General features: G+C 52.7%; 1 protein-coding gene across 1 annotated transcript; it reads right to left on the reverse strand.

Annotated features, from left to right (window-relative positions):
- Positions 1–1001: 1001 nt before the first annotated feature.
- RXRG (retinoid X receptor gamma) lies at positions 1002–18571 on the reverse strand. The gene is made up of 10 exons (XM_032192779.1): positions 18204–18571; positions 10671–10930; positions 7814–7958; positions 7029–7208; positions 5006–5166; positions 4113–4242; positions 3701–3833; positions 2827–2918; positions 2438–2543; positions 1002–1463 (listed from the first exon to the last, which is right to left on the reverse strand). The coding sequence occupies exons 1-10, from the start codon at positions 18250–18252 to the stop codon at positions 1316–1318; spliced, it is 1404 nt and encodes a 467-aa protein (XP_032048670.1). The 5' UTR covers positions 18253–18571; the 3' UTR covers positions 1002–1315.
- Between the last annotated feature and the right edge of the window lie 1658 nt (positions 18572–20229).

Raw genomic sequence — 20229 nt, forward strand, 5'->3', positions numbered from 1 at the left:
TGCAATCTGTCACGCGGACAGACGAAGCACGGCTGCAGCTCAGCGCACTGTCTGCTGAGAGGGTCAGGAGGGGCAGATCACTTAACACTACACCTGTTTTATGAATAATAATACAGGCGGTTTCGCTGGGTTCCTGGGAGGACGTTTTCCCACCAGGATAAGCTCCGCGTATCGAACAAATTCGTGTCTTTAACTCGTTTGACTCTGGTTAGCTGCGTTGTACCGGGGAGCTCCAGCAGTGCCGTGTGAGCTGGGGACAGGCCAGGTGGAGCTCTGAGGCAGGTTTTGTGAGCTCCTTGAGCTTTCCCCTCTCTGCAAGCTTCACTTACAGATACACTTGATCGCAGATTTGGTGTTGAACAGCATGGTTTTAGTGTTAAAAGAAGGGAAAAAACCTTAACAGGATCCATGAAATCTCAGAAAAATAAGAGCTATACTAAAGTTATAATAATCATTGTGGTGCACAAGGCAGCCTGGTGCTCTTGTAAGAGCTGCCAAAATAGGATTTTTTAGCCTTTTGGACTTTTTTTTTCCACCTCCTCCCCACCCCAAGCATAAGGTCCCTGGGCGATCCCAGCAGCACAAGCACAACCCTGCCCCGTGTTGGGCACGCACCGGGGACACCGACCAGCACCAGGGCTAGGACAAGAGGTGCCTTCCCATCCAGGCTGTGCAAGGGTGTGGAGCAGCTTAGCAAAGAAAAAAAACACATTAAAAGGGTTGCTTTCCAAATAACTTTACATTTTTTAAGAGTTCAAAAAAGTCCAAGAGCTCTGTTTAGGATGCCAAAATGAATTTTTTTTGATTGAAAGCAGAAAATTGCTCCAGGTCTCCCCTTAGCAGGAGCAAGGAACAACAATATCTGGGAAAAGTCTTCCACCAAGAGATCCATCAGCAGGAGCAGCTATATCCCAAGTGAGGTTTCTGCCCTGATTTGGGTTGCCCAAGAGCCTCCACAGACTCCCCTTCAGCCCCATCCCCTCCCAGAGCCATGACCACAGCAAAGGAGGACACTGCTCTGCAGGCTCCCATCAGTGCCTCTCATATATTATTTTATTTGTTCTGTTGGCTTTTATTGAGAGTGAAAAAATAATTTAAAGCAATTATCTGTACAGGGGGGGCAGGTGGCTGGTTAGCTGGGTGGAGGATCGGTGACCACTCCGGGGAGGGTTAGAGGGGGTGATTTACAGCTGTACAAAGACACGACAATCCCACCGAGGAGGAGTGGAGGGTGAAGGACATCTCTCGAGCTCTCACGGACCCGGAGCAGAGGGGTGGGAGGCTGTGCGGGGACAGGGGTGAGGCCAGACCCTCCTCAAGTGACCTGCAGGGGCGTCTCCAGCATCTCCATGAGGAAGGTGTCAATGGGGGTGTCGCCGATCAGCTTGAAGAAGAAGAGGTGCTCCAGGCACTTCAGCCCGATGGACCGCAGCGCTGGCAGGCGCAGGAGGAGTTTGGCAAACCTGGAAGGAGGGGAGCAGTCAGAGGTGTGAGGAAGGTGCTGAGTGCACGGTCCTGCTTGTTTCCAAGCCTGTGACAGAGGCCTGGGAGAGCAGAGCCTGAGTCCTCCCCAAAATGCCTTGTGGAGTCACAGTCAGACACTTCAGGGGGAATTACCATGGTTGAGCAGGGCACAAAGGAAAAGGGGAGCTCTGTTTTTCCTTCCCTTGTGCTTCAAAGTAAAGAAATGAACATTTTTCTCTGTATGCGTAGACGGAAAACATATCTTCCCTAAAATAATTTTGCATTTGTAAGTTCCAAAAGAAGAGCAAAACAAAAAAAAATCTGGATTCTCCCCCCAGCAAGAGCTTGAACTGGTGACTTACATCTCCACCATGCCATTAAAACACATCCTGAAACAGCCTTCAAAGAAGTCCTCTCCCCCATTTCTCCGACAGTGCCTCTGCCTCCTGTTTTAGGGTGCAGCGGGGGGCTGCTCCCCCCTTCCCTTCTGACCGCAGGACCCCGGCCGGAGCTCAGCACCACAGGAGGTGCCAGGAGCGCAGCGCTCGCCCGGGGCGCAGGGGCCGGATCCAGCCACCGGCGCTTCGGTGGCGCGGCCAGCAGAGGGTGGGATCGGATCGAGAAGCAGGAGAAGGGCTTCTCCCAGGCGGCCCCAAGGCTCCAGCACAGCTTCGGGGGCCTCAGCCTCTCCCCTGATCCAGCCTCTCCTCTCCAGGGTGGGTACTGGGGTGAGCAGGGAGCTGGGAAGCAGCTGTGGGATGCTCTCAGTGCAACCCAAATGTCCACGGACTAAGGGAAGTGGGAAAAGTTCTGGGGATGATCCTACATTTGTGCAAACCTGGGAGTCCCCAGGCTCAAAAGGGACGTCCCCATGCCCCACGGGACCCATCGAGTGGCGTTTATGACCTTCCACGTGCCCTCTGCTGGACCCAGCCCCAGGCTGGAGGGCCGCTGCTCCGCTGGGGACACTCACCGCCCTGGCTGCTCGGGGTATTTCTGCTTCGTGTAGGCTTCCAGCGTGGCATAGACCTTCTCCCGCAGCGACTCCACTTCTGAGGGGCTGGACAAGCCCTTGGCATCTGGAAAAGAGAGAGCTCTGGTGGAGGGGAAGTCACTGCAGAGACCTTTCTGCTGCTGGCAGTGACCAGGTGCATGGGTGGGAGAGGATTCGGGCCCTCTTTAGCCAAGCACCCAGAGACTGGGGCAGATCTGGACACAGTCCTGATGCTCAGTGCCACAGCTCTTCTGCTCATGACCTGCAGAAGCCTGGAGCCTTGCGTTTTCACAGGGAATTTCCCTCCCCTGCAGCCCTCAGCACACAGGGGAGAGATGGTGACACCGCATGGCAGCCCCACAGCTTACCTGGATTAAACAGGACAATGGCTCGCAGGCAGCCCAGCTCTGACTTATCCATCTGCATGTCCTTCATTTTGGACACCAGCTCTGTCAAAACTCTGCATTTGGGAGACACGGGTGGGCAGATCATCAGAGAAAGGGTTTGGACAGCAAGGCTAGGGGCTGAAGAGTTTCTGGGATGGGCACTGGGAATCCCCCCAATTCTTCTCTGCAGGGAGAGGCAGCAGTGAGGGACAGCGATACCACACTGCCCTTTTACATATGTATCAGCAGCACCTGGGGTCCCCAGCACCAAATTCACCCCTGCTCTTGCTCTGCTCAGCACCTGGCCCTCTGCACTGTTTGGATTTTAAAGAACAAGTTGTGTTTGCTGGAGGAAAACCACATGGGTGTTCCTCCACATTTCACTCTGTAAAACGTGGCCAGTTGTGTAAGAGTAGCAACACAGCACCCTGCCAGGCTGCGAGCAGACATGGCACAGACAATCCCCGTGGCTGTTACATGAGCAAATTCTGCAAGCTGCAGCTTAAGGCTCTGCTGGCTAAAGCTCTTGCTGATCAGTATTAGCTCTAGATCCAGTTACGGCAAAAGCTTTGAGCTGCAAGGGGAGGGCAGAGAGGCATTCCTCCTGCAGAAACACACGCCCAAACGAGGAGATGATTCTGCAGCTGGAAATCCCTTCCCAAGGTGCTTTCAACCCTTTCTTGCGAGTTTTGGTTGGTTGGTTGTGTTTCTTTTAAGCCAGTTGAGCATCTCCTCCTCGTTCTAGCTAATTCTGCCCCAAGTCTCCACGGATTTTCCCTAGCTCTTGCTAAAAGAACATGCTTCCCTTTCAGAGGGGAGAGGCAGAGCTGCTGGGGGTGACAAACTGGCCACAAACCTGTCAAAGATGGAGCCCACGCCAGCACTGTGAGCGCTGCTGCGGTGCACGTGCAAGCCCGTGGCCAGGAGGATGCCGTCCTGCACCGACACGGAGCGGTGGGAGAAAGAGGCGATGAGCAGCTCGTTCCAGCCTGGATTGGAGGGACAGGGAGGTGTGGGAGACAAGAGGACAGGTTCAAAGCATCAGTCCCACGTGGAGTGGGGAGCTGGTCTCTGCCCACTGGCTGGTCTCTGCCCACTGGCCCATCAGATTCCCAGTGCTCCATCTACAGTTTTTGCCCAACACCCATCCCAGCCCTGCTCACCCTGCAAGCTCAGGGTCTCCTCCCATTCCTCGTGGGCTCACAGAGGCCAGAGGAAGGATGGGGATAACAGGAAAAGCCCGGGAGGCCACACATCAGGGATGTTACCTGCACGAAGGAGGATGACTTGGTCCTCCAGCGTCAGGTCAGAGAAGTGGGGGATGCGCTTGGCCCACTCCACGAGCGTGAAGAGCTGCTTGTCAGCGGCGTGGCAGATGTTGGTGACGGGGTCATTTGTCTAACAGAGCAGCAGCATCCAAGGGAAAGAGCACAGGAAAAGGGGAGAATTGGTCAGTGTAAAATCACTGATAGTCATCAGCAGCACATCATGCAGCATCAAATCAAGTTAGCAATACTCAAAGTAAACTGCAAGTAAAACAATCAAATCATAATAATTTCAGCTGTGTGCTTTTGGAATAGAGGAGACTTTTATTTTATTTTATTTTATTTTTAAATCATCATCTCTTATCAGCCAAATTAGCAGGTTGCCAGACATTTGTTTGCTCTCTGTTCTTCACAAGGCAAGTTCTGCGTGGCAGGCTGGAGTCCTGCTCCCCAGGGCACATCTCAAAGCCATCTGAACAGGCACGAACAGCAGTTTTACCCAAACCCAGGGAAACCAAAGCAGTGAACCCACTGTGTCCAGCTCCACCTCAGCCTTGGTTGCTGGGGCAGGCAATCTGTGCCCAGGGCTGTGCAGGCACAGAGGCCAGCACTTGGCACCAGCTCCCTGGCATCCAGCTGTTGTCCTATCTACTCCTTGAAACCACAGAGGAAACTGGAAAAAAATCTAGCACAACAACATACAGACTGTTTTATAGCAGTCATTCAGAATAGCTTTTAAAAATCAGTGGTTTTTAGATTTTGTGAAGAAAAAGTATCTTGCAAAAATGGGTTTGTCATTTCAAATCACACCTCGGGTTTGTCATTTCAAATCACACCTCGAATGCTCTCATCTCAAGATGTGAGTGATTTTACTGAAACCGCACAGAGCCCCTTACTGAGCTCTCTGTGTTGACGTCGTTGTATGCCTCCGTCTTGGGTTCGACCGCCAGCTCTGCTTCCAGGATCCTCTCCACGGGCATGTCCTCGCTGCCGCTGCTTGTGGACTCAGCTTCGTTTTCGCTCCGCTCTCTGCTCCTCTGCCTCTCCTCCTGCACAGCTGGAGGACAGAAAAGCATCTCTTCACACCCAGACAACACTTACCTGCTCGCTTTGGGTTCCTTTTCCTCTGGAAGGAAGGTTGAGAAACCCTCCTAGTAGGGGGAGAACAGAAAATAGACAGATACTTCAGGGTGCCCCCATCACTCCCCAATAACTTTGGAGTTGTTGCAGTCCAGTGGCCTCCAAATTTGACAAAAGTGACTTCCAAGCTCCAGCAGAGAGGAAGGAGGAGCTCATGCCTCCAGGTGGCAGCCTGGACTCAGCCGTCTCTGGATGCTGGAGGAGGCAGGAGGGCCCCCAGCACCCAGCTGCTGAGGTTTGCTGCACGCCCAAATCCTGCCCCAAGCTGAGGCCTCCAGCAGCTGGCACAAGGGGGCATGGGGCTGAGCAGGAATTCCTCCTGCTGCAAGCTTGGATCTCTCCTTCTCTTCTACCATCTACGTTTTCCAAAATATCTGCCAATAGGAGAAACAGAACCACTGAAATTCTTTACAGATCTCAGCTGTTAACCCTCAGGGCAGCTGGGTGAATGAAGGACAGGTCAATGTAGGATGAGCATCCATGGCATGCCAAACCTCGTGCTTAGTACAACATCCTGGGTGCATGTTTTTGTTTGAGGAATCCCAAAGGGAAACATGGAAACGTTGCTTAAAAAAGGAAAGAAAAAAAAATCAAGTGACCAACAGTTTAGCTTATTTCTGGGGAAAAGCGTACCAAAAGAGCAGCCCCGCTGGCACCACTCCTGCACAAGAGTGCACAGCACCAGCCATGCAGCACAGCCCCCAAAGGACAAGTAGGCAGATGGGCTGGTCTCAGATAACCCGTGATGATCTGTAGGCATTTATACACCCAAAGTGATAAAGGTTCAGTAAAGCTGGGCCCTGCCACAGAGATTCAGCACCTTAAAGACTTCCCCTTAGCTGTGCACCGGGCAGTCAGTAGCCAGAGGAGTAGGGAAACCACCATTAGACTAAGAGATAAAAGGGACTTTTATCCATTTTTATCCAGGAGAGGGGACCTGCAGCAGGGGACACTGAGGAAGGGCCAGCTCTGCAAGCTGCATCCACCAGCAGCCTGGGGTTTCCATTTTCACGCTCTGTGAAGGGGAGCTGCACTGACCTCATGGTCCTCTGAGCCACTTTGCACCTAGCAGGAAGGGAGAGCTGTGCCTGAGATTAGGTTTTTGATTCCAGCCTGGCATTTCACAGTCCCCTGCTGCCCTAAGTGCTCAGGGCAGCACGGCAGTGACCGTGCTATGGGGAACAGGCTGAGGTTCAGCATCTGCCTAGCATCACAGCTGCCTGCTCAGGCTTTGCCCTGCACTGGAGTGTTTTGTGTGCTCTCCATGGGGACAGCGTGGCCTCTGAAAGGGATAGCTAAAGGATGTCCCTGCTGGCATTCAACCCTGGAGATGACAGGTTTTTTTGCCTTGGAACAACAACAACAACAACAAAAAAAAAAAGCAGCTTAAAAGCCACACTGGATGTCACTACCTGACCTTACAGTCAATAGCCTGAGGAAGGAGGGGGGAAAAAAATCACCCCCCATGAACGTGAAGGACAAGATGTCCTGTGAGAAGGCACCTGCATAAGCACTGTGGGACACCAAGGACCAGCTCTGTGAGTCTGCAGCTCTTGAAAGCCCCTTCCCTACATCACAGCAAGCCCTAAGGCTGCATGAACACCAACACTGCTGCCCCACATCCTCCTGCAGTACGCAGTAAAAATGATGCTTCTTGCTCTGCCACGCAGAACCCAGGGCAGCACGCCATGGGACCATGCTGTCCCCTCATGCCACCAGCAGTGCTGCACGCCAGACTGCCCCTAACTCACAAAATATGTGTGTAAGGAGGATTTTTACCTTCCCTCTTCATCCCCATGGCGAGGCACTTCTGATAGCGGCAGTACTGGCAGCGGTTGCGCTGGCGCTTGTCTATGAGGCAGTCCTTGTTGTCCCGGCAGGTGTAGATCAGGTCCTTCCTGATCGTCCTCTTGAAGAAGCCCTTGCAGCCCTCGCAGCTGTACACCCCGTAGTGCTTCCCTGGGGAGGCAGGACAGGCCATGAGCAGGCATGGAGGAGCTCAACCCAACCCCAAATGTGAGCGAAGAGGTTGCAGGGTGAGACCTCAGCAGGTCTGGCTTGGCTTTAGCAGCTTTTAGCAGGAATAATGACTTCTCACTTTGCTGTGATAAGGACAGACCACATCCACCTGCACCCAAAGGGAGGAATGCAGAGCCACGTCTTCGCTAAGGTTCAAGGGCAGAAAATCTACAGGGAGCAAATGGGGTACGTGGATATGGTGGAGTTCACCAGGCTACAGGACTCTGGGGCAGGAGGGAAGAGCCAGGCACAGCCACAGCCCAGATAATACAAGGCACAGGTGAACAAGAACATGGTGATTTTGTGTTTTACCTTTGATAAACAGGCACAAGGTGTAAAATGAGATGATACGCAGAGCCTGTTTTTTGGGGTTGCCCTCTTTTGTGCACAGCACAACTAATTTGCAAAGCAGACAGCCTGCCTTTAGGTAAGTCAGGCCAGCTACAAATCCTGCAACACCAGCACAGCCCTGCACGAGCCCCACTCCAGAGCATCAGGGGAGCTTTCATTGCACAGAGCCTTCCACGAGGAATAAAACCTCCTACCTGAGGACCTGTCCCCACAGATGGCACAGATGTGTTTGGCTAAGGAACCTGGGCTTGTAGATGGATAATTCATGTTCCCCATCCCCGTGAGACCTGGCAGGGGCTTGACATCCTCCGAGCTGCTGACGTTGTTGAGGACATTGAGCTGCAGAAGCATAAGACATCGCATTGAGAACGTTGAGCTCCATATCCTAGTGAAACCATCCCCAAATTGAGTCCCCTCTCCCTGCCCAGGCTGGCTGGGCTCATCCCCAAGCTCATCCCCAGCCCCAGGAGGTTGCCTTGGGCAGACTGACATCCTCCAGTGAATCCAGCTGGAGGGATTTAAGCAGAAGCTGGGTAGCAGAGATCACCTCCCACACCGCCCTGATGCTGTAACCAGAAGACAGCGCTAAGCAGAGCTGGAAAAGGGCAGGCAGCAACCCTCAGCTGCTCAGTTACAGCCTCCAAGCAACAGTGCTGGTGGGATCCTGCCTGCTTCATTAGAGAATGCTGGTCACCAGCTGCCTGGGGCCTCGAGCACTAACTGCTTAGTAAGGAAGGGATCTGCAGCCAGGTGATTTGTTGCAATTCAACCTGCATGGCTGGGGAGGCTGTAACGATGTTAATAACAATAATGAGTGCTAAATGGGGTAGCTTCCCTGCCTCGTGATGTGCAAATCTGCAGAAACACGTGAAAATACAGCAATCACAGTTGCTCTCTGGGGCTCAGGTTCCCAAACTCAGTAACAGACTGGCGATCAGAGCACATTTGGGGTTGCCAGATCAAGAAAAGGAGCAAGCTGAGCATCTAAAATGTGCTGCTGCGAGATGCAGGCGGAGGGCCCAGAGCTCCCAGCTCAGATCCCCTGGAGCTGCTCGTGGCTGCTGCAAGTTAAAGGTTACAAACTGACATCGATCAGAGACCAAAGCCCGATGTTGCCCAGGGCTCCCTTTTATTGCTATTTGCTATTGCTATTTTGCTCTGCTGTTGTTGGCAGGGCAGCGAGGAGTAAGGGCCATTGAGCACGTCTTGGCAAAAGCTGCCCGGGCAGACCAATGTCTCCCCAAAACCACGGGCAGATCATCTTTCCCATCGCCATGCTTTGAGGGACGGTTTCTTCATCACTGAGCTTGGTTTTAACAGTCACCACAATTTGTCAGCTAAATCTCTGCTTCCCAGCAAGAGGGCAGAAGCAGGGAGAGAAAACAGGGCTTGGGGTGAAAGTCGAGCTACGCCTCTAGTGAGCCTTCAGAGTAACTAAACCAGCTGGTTTTATACCACTTGTTGCAGGTTCTCCGTTTGTTCCAAGAAACCATCCATTTCCCATGAAAAAGTGTAATAACCTCTCCAGGGAATTTCAGCCTAGAACAAGGAGAGTTGGTCCTGCTGGGATTTTTGGACCCGTCATTAGATAAGTAAAAATGTGAGGTCTGTCCTCATCTTCTGTCACCGCTGGCCCTTCATTTTCAAAGCTTCAAAGGTCTGATGGCATTGAAAATACAAGTTACCCAGCAAAAATTATCACATTAGGAGCCAGCTTGTTTTCTCCCACTGAAAAATAGGGCTCTACAATAAAACTTTGCTCTGGGTAACAAAGGTTTGCTGTCCCCAGCAGAGACCCAACCCAGACAATGGGCAGCTGTAAATCCAAAAGCTCCAAAACCCAAACTTGGAGCAAGGAAAGGATTATACAAACCTTTCCTCCCCTCCGAGTAACCAGCCACAGTTTTTAAAAAACTCTGCAAGTTTCTTGCCAAGATGCTGAGGCAGGAGGAACTTTTTATGGTTTAAAATATTACTCGGAGCTCAGGTATCACCTTTGCTTTCACTCTGGCTGCACTTCCAGGCAATAACAGGGTGCACGTCGGGGGAGAAGTGGGGCAGTTTTAGCCATCAGTGTCTTTGGAGCTTGACTCCTGCAGGTTAAGTGCAATCACGTATGATATTTGGGACAACTGCTTGAACCCAAATCCATTAGCAGCCTCCCTGCCGAATCCCCAAGGCCCAGCTGTCTCCTTGCATTAGAGGCAACACAAGTGAAACGCTCCTCGGAGCTGGTAGCTTGGCACGGTGCCTGGATTGGGGAAACTGCCTCCTGGAGCATCCCCTGCCCCAAAGGAAAGGGTCTCTGTACAGCCAGCATCGCCACCATCTCCAGCACCACCAAGTACCTGCTCAGGGCGCCACGGGAACAAGTATTGCCAGAGCTTTTCAGCACATGAAAAAATCCCACACTGCCGCCTGACCGAGGTGGTCGTGGGCTCTTGGCAGCTTAGTCCTGCCCCTGCCCGGACCAGGTACCCCATAAGGGTGTCCCCTGGCTCTGGGGGACACCGACCCCTGCCACAGGGATTCCCCCCTTGTCTAGAAGGGAAACTTCAGCATCTGAGCGAGCTCAGACAGCAAGGACAGGAGCGCTTTGTTTTTCTTCAGGCAAAGTTTACCTGCAGCCCAGAGTACGTGGCTGGCATTTAGCATCAGCATTTGTCTCTCCAGAAAGTCTATGGGAAGGAGCTAGAGCGAAACAAAGCAGATACCCTTTTGCAGGAGAAATAGGGATGACTATTTCCATTTACAACACATGTACGTGTATTTCCACTCGTAGTAATTATTCACGTGGCAATAGATGCAGCGGTGGGAATCAGAAATCAGGATTAGCTCTCTCCCCTCACCGTGCAGGGTATTTGGAGAGGTAGACAGGCATTTTCCGTGTCTGTGCCAGGGGAATTTAGGCAGGAAGGCTCACGTGCTGATTGTTCTTTACATCCAACCTCCATAAGTGGCCAAAGCACACCAAGGACTCCCCAGCAGCCCACCCACGCCAGCCTCAGAGCACCCCAACCTGGCGCAAAGGCAGCGAGCGCCTCTGCCTACCTGTGGGCCGGCGTGTGCCACGAAATTCATGCCCGGGGCCGAGGACAGAGCGACAGGGTGCGAGCCGATGGAGGATGCGATGACCCTGTAGGGCGAGCCCAGCGCGCCCACCGGCGACCCGATGGCGTTCATGGGTGACGGCAGCGCCCGGGAGGCATTCACGGGTGCCTCGAGGTAGTTGTGGTGCCCGTCCACCGCGCTGCCCACGGAGAGGCTCGAGGATGGGCTCACGGACGTGGAGCTGGCGTGAACGGGGGAATCTGCAGGAGAGGCAGAGATGAGGGACACGATGGGTGAGCCTGGCCGTGCAGAGATCTGCTGCCCTGACTCAGTCGTGTCAGCGTAGATGCTGGCCAAGGCTCAACACCAGCCAGCAAACGTGCCTTATTGTATAAGGGGAAAGAGCAAAACATCGCTTATGGCACAGGAAATAGGGTTATACACAGCAACAAAACATATTATGAAGATAATATTTAATAATCAAATCTCCCTTCACTGCTTCAGTGCCTCAGCTGACGTGGAACAAGGCACCGCTGCTGCCTGCCTCGGGCTGGGTTTCTATTCCCTGAGGTCCCACAACTGTTGGGAAGCCAACTTTGGGGTCAGCACACAACTAAAGCCATGATATCCCCACCAACCAGGCTGGAAACCCCAAATACTCACTGGGATGCTCCCTTGCTTCCCGTGATGGCTCACGGTGTCACATCCTGCAGGCTCCTCTTCCTTTCCCCATGGCTCAGCTCCTCACTCCCCCCATGTACCTCCTCACCTTGCTATTTCACACCTTCCTCTGGTTCCTCTTCAAGACACCTCATCAGGCTTTGGGACCCATTAACCATACAACCCACAAAATGCCAAGCTCCAGCTCAACAGTTTTGCCCATAATTATCTAGCAGTGCAGACAACAGGGCAAGGCACCCAGAAAACTTTTTATCCATTGTTTGCCCTCACTTATTGGTACAAGAGGGAGCAGGCAGAGGCTGTGACCACACAGACAGAGTGTCTGGGCACCAAATGCCTACCAGCCTCGATGGGTTCTGTATCTAGTTGCACTTTAAGGATTTACTCGTGACCTTTTTTTTTTCCCCTTCCCTAGAATTTAGCAACCCCGGTTAGCATTAGCTGTCATTAGCATTTCAATGAAGCATTGTTTCTCTGTTGGCTTTTCAACACAGGAGACCGTTCCCTGGAGCAGCAAGGCAGAGATGCTGTGTGGGAAGGTCACACAGCTGGTTTTCCATGGCTGGCACGGAGGATGCTCTCCTTGCGTTTGCAAGGAAGGCAGAGGTTTGGTGGTTCCCTCCCTCCCCCCCCCCCCTCTCAACATTATTGCAAAGTTATTTACGTGACAGTGTTTGTTATTTTACCTGAAGTAACAATCAAATCTGATTCAAAAGGAAGATGCACAATAAAGACGGGAAAAGGTCAGCTTGCTGAATAACATTAAAGACATTTGTCAGAGTCAAGGAGGACTCGATCCGCTGTTATCAACCCACTTCAGACTTAATTCCGCAGAGGGAGGGGGAGAAAAGGTCTTTGTCAATTCTTGCTTTGGCTTTTTGGATCAATCCTCCCAGTGGGAAAGCAACATGCGGCAAGAGGAAGCCAGCACAACAGCAGAGCCCCAGGGGCAGCACAGAGGTTTGTGGGCAGCCCCAGGGCATGGGGTTGCACCCTGCTGCTGGAGGACATGCCCCAAGCCCTCCTGTCACCCCCCCTGGGGACAGCAGCATGTGCAGCCTGGGTTGTTAGTCAACAGCAAAACTCCTACCTTGGAGTGGCTTCCACGTAACAAAGCCTTTCACCCAGAGACAGATGCTAGGAGAGCCTTTGGAGGGGGGCAGATATCCCACCTCCCCTGGGACCTGACTCTGAGGCACCTCGGTTGTTCCTTGGGACTTGGAGAGGAGCATCCTATCCTGTGCCATCAACAGCTTCGGAGAAACGGGCACGGATTTCTCATCGCCTCCAAGTAGTCTGGTTCCAGAGTGTGCAGTCCTCCCCAGCATCAGGCTTATGAATAAATTATTTTTTATGTCACTTTAAACAGTGAGATAACAGCATTACCTTTTAGGATTCTTCAGCTTGGGAGAATAAGCCACCGAAGGGGGGATTGGGCAGAAGTCTGTCACAGCAGAACAGCTAAGGAGAAGAGGGGTGATTCTTCATCCTTTTCCAAGGGCATCTTTTGAAGTACAGTTCAAAAGATGTAAGCAAATAAGAAAAGACTCCCAGGTGAGATATTTTACCTGTGTACACTTCCACCAGACCTGCCAGAAACGTGGCCACTACTAAGTTTCCCTATTAGAAAGGCTCCAAGCTTCCGAAAGTGCATCCAATAAGTGCATCAAGTCAGTCTTCAAGGGAGCAAAACTGCTCCCGTGTGCACCCTCCTTCACCAGGAAAACTCTCAGAGCACTCCAGCCTGGGAATGGGAAACTGGGAGGGATATGGGGAGTGACTGCAAGGCTCTGCACCTTGTGTGCAGGACAGGCCATGCCAAAGCATCCTTGAAAGTGGGGTTACTTACTCCCTGAGCTGAGCACCCTCAAAGCTGCTTCAATCCAAAGGAGCCAGAGTGGTTCCGACAGCGCAAATGGCAGAGATTGCAAGTCTTGCTGATTCGGGCTGAAAATGGCTTGGAAAGATTAAATGAAACGTTCCATGGGAAAATACCATTTGTGTCACGCATCTTCCAACAGAAAGTGACTTGAACATCTCGCAGGGACTTCCCTCAAGGTATTTTCTTCCATCGCTGGGGGATGAACAGAAGCATCCGAGCTGTTCCGCGGCAGGGATGTGGCCCTGGGATGGCGCGGGGGGGACCGCGGAGCAAGGAGCCAGCCAGGGCTGCCTCCACCTCTCCGGCAGCACTGGGCACAGGTGACATTTACACAGGCCCACAGCCCATCCGTCAGGTAATGCGAGGTGACAAGTGGTGCTGGGGACTCGGCCAGCTGCAGCAGGGCCCCATGGAGCCAAGGGGAGGAGAGGGCTCAGCTCCCAGCCAGGCTGGCGCAGCCCAGTGCCAGTGTCCGGAGGACCCAGTACCTCAATCAACCCTTCACGAGCTCTCTTGTATGCCCCCCTCACACACAGCAGCCTTCTTTTTGTAAGAAACCAAGTTTAAAAATAAAATGGAGCAAGTTTCTGCGTGCTCTGCTGCTTCCAGCTGCCTCTGTGGGTGCAGCACAGGCTGCGGAGAGGAGCCGAGGGTTGGGCATACAGACACAACGTGCACCCTATTGCTGCAGCAGTCGGGGTAAGATCACATGAAATTATTGATGACTCTGCTGGCATTAGAAAGAAACTAGAGGAAACCCCAGGAACCACGCAGCTCTCTGCATTTTAATAACGTTGCCCTTGAGCAAAAGCATTGCATTCACCTAATGGCCACTGAAAGCAAGCAGGCACATGACAAAGCTCTGATTCTCCACTTCAATCTGGGTTTCATCTCCACCACAGCAAAATCCCAGCCCAGGATGGGAATCTTGCATGGTCAACCTCACGAAATTGGGAGTACAGGACCACCATCTCCGTCAGAGCACAGCTGCAGGTGCCTGGCAGCTGCAGGGCACAAAGCCCCAGGTCCCCCCCATTCACTGCTGAGCAGCCAGGGCTGGGCTAACGCAGCTGAGCTGGCCCAGGACCAGTGCTGGCTTGCTGATGCCAGCTTGGACACCCCTGTGCCATGAGCACTTCCCAGGGGAAAGGAGGATTGTGCCTGAAAGGGAAGCCAGGCTGCAAGAGCGCACAAATGACCACAGGTATTTCAGTAAAGACAGCAGGAAGGGAAGTGCCTGGCCTGCAACCCATAAAAATGTCTTGGTTTTCAAACAAATAATGACAGAAGACACCAATCTCACCAACTGCATTAGAGAAGAAGTGGAAAGAGAACACAGACTAGAAACATCCAAGCCTAGATGATCATCTCTAGATGATCATGCTTCCAGCCTTGTTTGGCAGGCCTTAGAGAGCCAAGATCTGGAGCAAACCCTTTGAATACCAAACAACATGCCTGTGCTTCTGGGGTCTCAGGCATGCATGGAAAGGGTTCATTTCACTGGCATGAAGGATGACAGCAGAACTTTGCAGGTACCTCCTCCTCTGCAGATCCAAGCACCGGGCAGAGGCGTGCAGGGAAGGGCTTCAGCAGAGGAGTGGGAGGCACAGCCTGGCAGGCAGCTCATCCTTGGAGACAGCCTTTGTGGGGAAATACCTGCAAGGAACGCTCCTGAAATTGGATGCAGTTGTGTAGCAAGGACCCTGAGTTAATTAGAATAAAAGTTTTGCTGCTATGACTGCGTATTTTTTTCAATACATGGAAGCTAACCCAAAAAACTATCCCCTTTCTGGTGGTATTTTTAACTGTCCAAGCAGGTTTCCACGGGCAGTAGATCTACACGCTAATATCCTACAGCAAGGTTACTGGTTTTGCCTCGCTTTTAAGGTCCAGCAACCTTTGTGCTTCCAGCTGCCCACTCAACTCTGCGAGCCAATAAATAATGCAGCCCTCCCCTGACAGCTGACATCAGAGAGGAGCAAACATTTTTGGAGGTGAGCAGGGGCTTCCGCAACGGGGATCTGCATGGAGACAGAGATGAGCAAGCAAGAAAAGGTTTCCCTCTGGCAGTGGGAAAGAGCTGTCACCTCTCCTCTCAGATAGCGCAGAGCTACACTGCTCCTGTGCTGCCCCTGTAAGCCAGGGCCACCCAAAACCTGACCCAGGAGGAGCAGTGGGCTGGAAGCACGTGAGGCTTTCACCTGTCTTGGTCCAAACTCTGCATCAGATGCTGGTTTGAGATCTTGGGCTGATTTGATTGAAATTGGACCAGGTGTCTCTATGGCCAAATTCACCACCACCTACCCCTACAGGTATCACTTCCCCCTGGTGACAATGGTAATGCATGAGAGTTATGTAAAAGTTTCCCATTTACAAAGAAAAAAGTAATTGAATTTGAGGCCTGAAGGGTTTTTTGAGATTGTCTGATCAGATTTCTCACTGGGATCTCCATCACAGCATCCACCAGGGACAAAACATACACACTGATCCCTACAGTGGTCTTTGGGCTCCTGGAGAAGCTACAGGTCCCCATCAGAAAGCATCCCATTTGGCCCTGTGAAGGCAGGTGAAAGCGAGTCTCTCCCACTTTTAAAACAAAATCTGTTTCAGTAGCTGCAGGATTTTTCCCCATTGCTCGATTTTCTCATACTTCTGTCCATTGGGTCAAAGACCTCCACCACCTTCACAAAAGCACGCTCACGGGTCTGGCCACAGCAAGCTGGGGCACCCAGAGGAGAAGCAGCCCATGGCACAGGCACCACGGGCAAAAAGGTGCCAGGCGGCCGGGCAGCAGCCTGGGTTTTCCCCCGCAGCTCTCCCAAGCCCCCAGCCGACCCGGCCTAACCCCAGCTTTGCCTGGGAGAGCTGACAAGATCGCAGCCGGAGGTGGTGTGGCCGCAGGCCAAGTTACATGAGTACTCATAAAAGAGACTTTGTGGAGGAGCCAAGTTAGTTCTTGTCCCCAACCAACTGTGCCAGAGTGCTCGGAGAGGGGATGGCCAGCGCAGCATCTTTCCTCGCCCTGGGAGCGAGGCGTCGGATGAAATGCATCCTTCTGGGGAACAAGACCATAGTTTGAAACCCTTTCCACGTTCCTGGAGCCCAGGCTGTGAAGGCAAATCTGGCTGCTTAGCGCACATCCCCTGCTTTGGATGTGTGAGGGTGACTAACCTGAGCGCTGGCACTGCTGCTCTCTGCACTCCTCGGTAGCACTGCACGGCCCCGAGTCCTTTTCTCGGCACAAACCCTGTGCTTCTGGGCAATCTGTGCATGACTGTTCCCTGACACAAACCTGGTGTTCCTCAGACATTTCGGATCATAGTGACAGCTATACGCACCATCAAAAATGCATATTTTATCTCTAAGGTCAATGAAGATGAAGTTAAAGCATATGTAACAGTCACTTGAATGAGAAAAAAAAAAAAAAAAAAAAGGAAAAAAGAAAGAAAAAAAAAGGAAGCAAATACAGTTTTAGGAAACCAGAGCTGCATCAGGGGCACAGGAGCCCTCCAGCTTTGAGGGGAGTGTGGATGTGAGCAGGGACCCCAGGTCTGTATCATGCCCAGGGAGCACAGGGCAGGCAAGAGGCATGGTTTAAAGCAGCCTCAACAAAACTCAGCCAATGCTTTCCCATCTCTTGCCAGTGATTCACCAGCAGAAAACTCCTCTGGTTTTCTAAACCAAGCTAGAAGCAGGTTAAAATACCACTTAAATGCACTTCTAAATGGAAGTTAAAGCCCCAATATATCGAACTGTCGGCCAGATGTTGGATTGGTGCCCTGGTCTTCACTGGTGGGGCAGAAATACCTCTTCTTCCTACAGCTCCCTTTCCCAGAAGCCTCCCGAATGCTCCGCAGAGCGCTGTGACCCCTGCCTCCACAGGGATCCGTGCCTGGTTCCTGCGAAGATCAGTCTGAATGTCTCCTTGTACATTCGTAATACTCAAGGAATTAAGCACAAATAACACTTCCATTGTTCCCCTCTTATTGCAGCAATAGGAGAGAGTTTGGCTTTGCTTTCCTTGTTCCCTAAGAACACCAGCGAGCAGTAGACTTTTCCAACAAGAAGCCTGTTTTCTGCAGACCCTGGCTAAGGACTTACTTTGGAAAGTCGAGCGCTTGCGAAATGCAGGGGTGACGATGCAACGCCTATGGCTTTTCTGGAGCTGGAGAATTTCTAGAGGTGAGCATCCATTGCAAGAGGGAAAATTACACGTGGTGGGAACATCCCGTGTGCAATCCAACATCTGCACAAACCTCATCTCCAGCAAAGAAATCCCACCCAGCAGCACCCAACAGCTCCTCAAACCATTCTCCCTCAGCTTCCTCCACATTAGGACAGGGAAAATAGCTTAATACCTTTGGATAAAGGCAACAAGCGAGCACTAGGAACTACAGAGCCTGTTTCCCAAGAGCAGTTCAGGTTTCTGCACTGGGACTGGCTGGCGTGCAGGGGACTGGTGCAGCCCCTAGCCCTGCAAGCAGGCACAGCCCCATCTCCCTGCTTGCAGCCTCGTTTGGCAAACCCGAGGCAGCTCCTGGTGGTTACGGGGGAATCCGTGTCCTGGGGGCAGTGCCACAATGTGGGCTGTTTTATGTCTAAAAGCGTTTTTATTTTTCCTCCAATGACTTAATGAATAAAAATGCAATTGGAAAGATACTTCCTTCGTTTGCTTCTGCTCTTTGAAAGAACAGATCCAACTCACACACATCTCCCGAACACCAAACTTCAGAGCAGAGCCTGGCTTTGATTCACGCCTGCCTGATTTCAGGCAGCTTGCTTTGGCTGTGCTGAAGTAAACCGCAGCACAACTTCAGTCCCAAGCACACAGGCACTGTAGGTTACCGCCACACGTGAGCTAGGCTAAACACATTTCTAAATTCCCTTTTCCCCCTCGGATCCCTACTGCAGGATCAGATTCCCCACCTAACCCAGCAGGCACCGACTGCAAACGCAAGGAGAATACTCACTGCCGAAGCCCACGGGAAACTTAATGAAGTGAGGATAATTCCCGTACATGTTGAATCTTCAGTTCATCTCTCGCCTTTCTAAACACGACCACCTCCTCTCACTTCAAAGCTGCCCGGAGCGCGGCGCAGCCCACCGGGGTCGGGACATGGCTCTGCGGGAGCGAGTGCTCTCGGGGGGCACGGGGGCAGCTGCCTCCTCCCGCGGCCTCATCCTCGCTTCACGCCGGCAGCAGCTGCTGGCTGGGATGAGAGGTGCTCTCGTTCCTGGCAACTCAGGGCTGGCTCCTGTCTTTGGCTGTCTCGGCTCGCTGTGAATTCACCGCAGAGCGTCCCGGTAGCATAATCGCCCAGCTAAGACACCGATGGATGCAGGCAGGCTCCGGTATAGATCAAAAATTGGGAGGCGGAGGGGAGGTTAAGTTGTTTAGGGGAGGAGCATCATGGAGAAGGAGGCGGCTGTTTGCTTTTCCACCAGTCAAGACTCGGTGCAGGTTATTAGTTATGCTGGCCCCAGCCATGTGGAGGTGTTTTCCAGGCACACCAAGGGCCAGCAGTGCTGAGAGCAGGAGCCCCCACGCAGCTATTCAAGGGCTTTGGGGGCTGTGCAGGACGTGGAGCATCGTGCTCCTGCCCTGGCTCTGCTTTACCTGCACTCCTGGCATCGCGCTGCAGGGTCGTGGTCGCCCCTAGGAAGCAGCGGGTGGAGCTGGAAGGGGCAAAAACCCAAACCCCAAACCCAGTGTGCACTGTGGCAAGCATCACATGCAAATATCAGCCTCCTTGCTGCACCACGCAGGGCAGGGGCATCACTCACAGCATCAAGCACCCAGGGGGTTGCTTTCGGGCACCCCAGTTAGGTGCAGGGTCCCCACACCCCTCCTGGAGCCAGGACGGGGTGCCAGGATGCGAGCTGGGCCGGTGGGGAGCCGCTCGGTGGAGATGGGGAGCCCACTTGCAAGGAGCTGGTTTACAGCTGGCTGCTGAAGCTGCATGGGATGAGGAGGGAAGACACACAGGACAGAGCCCAGGGGGCTCAATCCACACCAGAAAAGAGTTCACAGCCACAGCAGCACGAGGCAGCAGGCTGCACAGACAGCCCCCATCCGTCCCTAATGCTCACTTCATGCCCACCCACCTGGACCATCAACTACTGCAGAAATAAGGAGGAACAAACAGGCAGATGCCAGAGCAGGGCAAAGCCACGTGAAGATTTTTGGTACTGCCTCTAGCAGCCAGTGCTCTGTGGGGGGAGCATCCCAGCTCCCTGCCCGGGAACCCCCTGCCCTGTGGCTGCAGTTTTGGGGGGAGGCAGGGATGGAGGTAGGGATGGAGGCAATGGCACAGCCCCGTGCTTCTGATGCAAGTGACCTCAGATGAAGTCACCTCGAAGGAATGGGAGAAGGAGGAATTTTACCCGAGGCTGTAAAGCGAGCAGAGGCCCAGGTCTGCACTGCCTGGTGTGCAGAGCTGTGCTGGAGGAGGAGGAGAAAGAGGAAGAGGAGGAGGAAGGAGGATCACAGCCCTGCCACCAGCACATGGTGGAGAACAGGGACAGGGGGCTGGTGATGGAGGCCAAGCATCACCCTCACACCTGGCATGGAGGGTAAAGGTTACCCTAGTTAGCTCCATTTCTCCCTTCACTCTCAGACATCACTATGCTCCTTCCTCTCTAACCATAGTTCAAGCAAGGAAATGTTTTTATTCCTCATATTAATATTTCAAAACTTTATAGAGGTGATTTGGCCTCCTCCCATTACCAGGTAATGCACAATATCAGGAGGACACCAGATCACAATCACAGCTCCTTACGGGCAGCAGGTACACGGCAGCAGCTCCAGGACTTTGCCTTCACCTGGGCATCTCCATGCAGCAGAAAACTGACTGCTGCCAGGAGCCAGGAGGCTTGCAGACAGCAGCATCAGTACTCTGCATTGTCCCAGGCACACGCATGCAGTTTTCTCAGAGTAAGACACGAGATCAGTATTCAGAGTAGGTTTTACTTATACAAAAGAAGAAAGTAACTGCG

The sequence above is a fragment of the Aythya fuligula genome, chromosome 8 (genome assembly GCF_009819795.1).
Source record: "Aythya fuligula isolate bAytFul2 chromosome 8, bAytFul2.pri, whole genome shotgun sequence".
NCBI classification, from domain to species: domain Eukaryota; kingdom Metazoa; phylum Chordata; class Aves; order Anseriformes; family Anatidae; genus Aythya; species Aythya fuligula.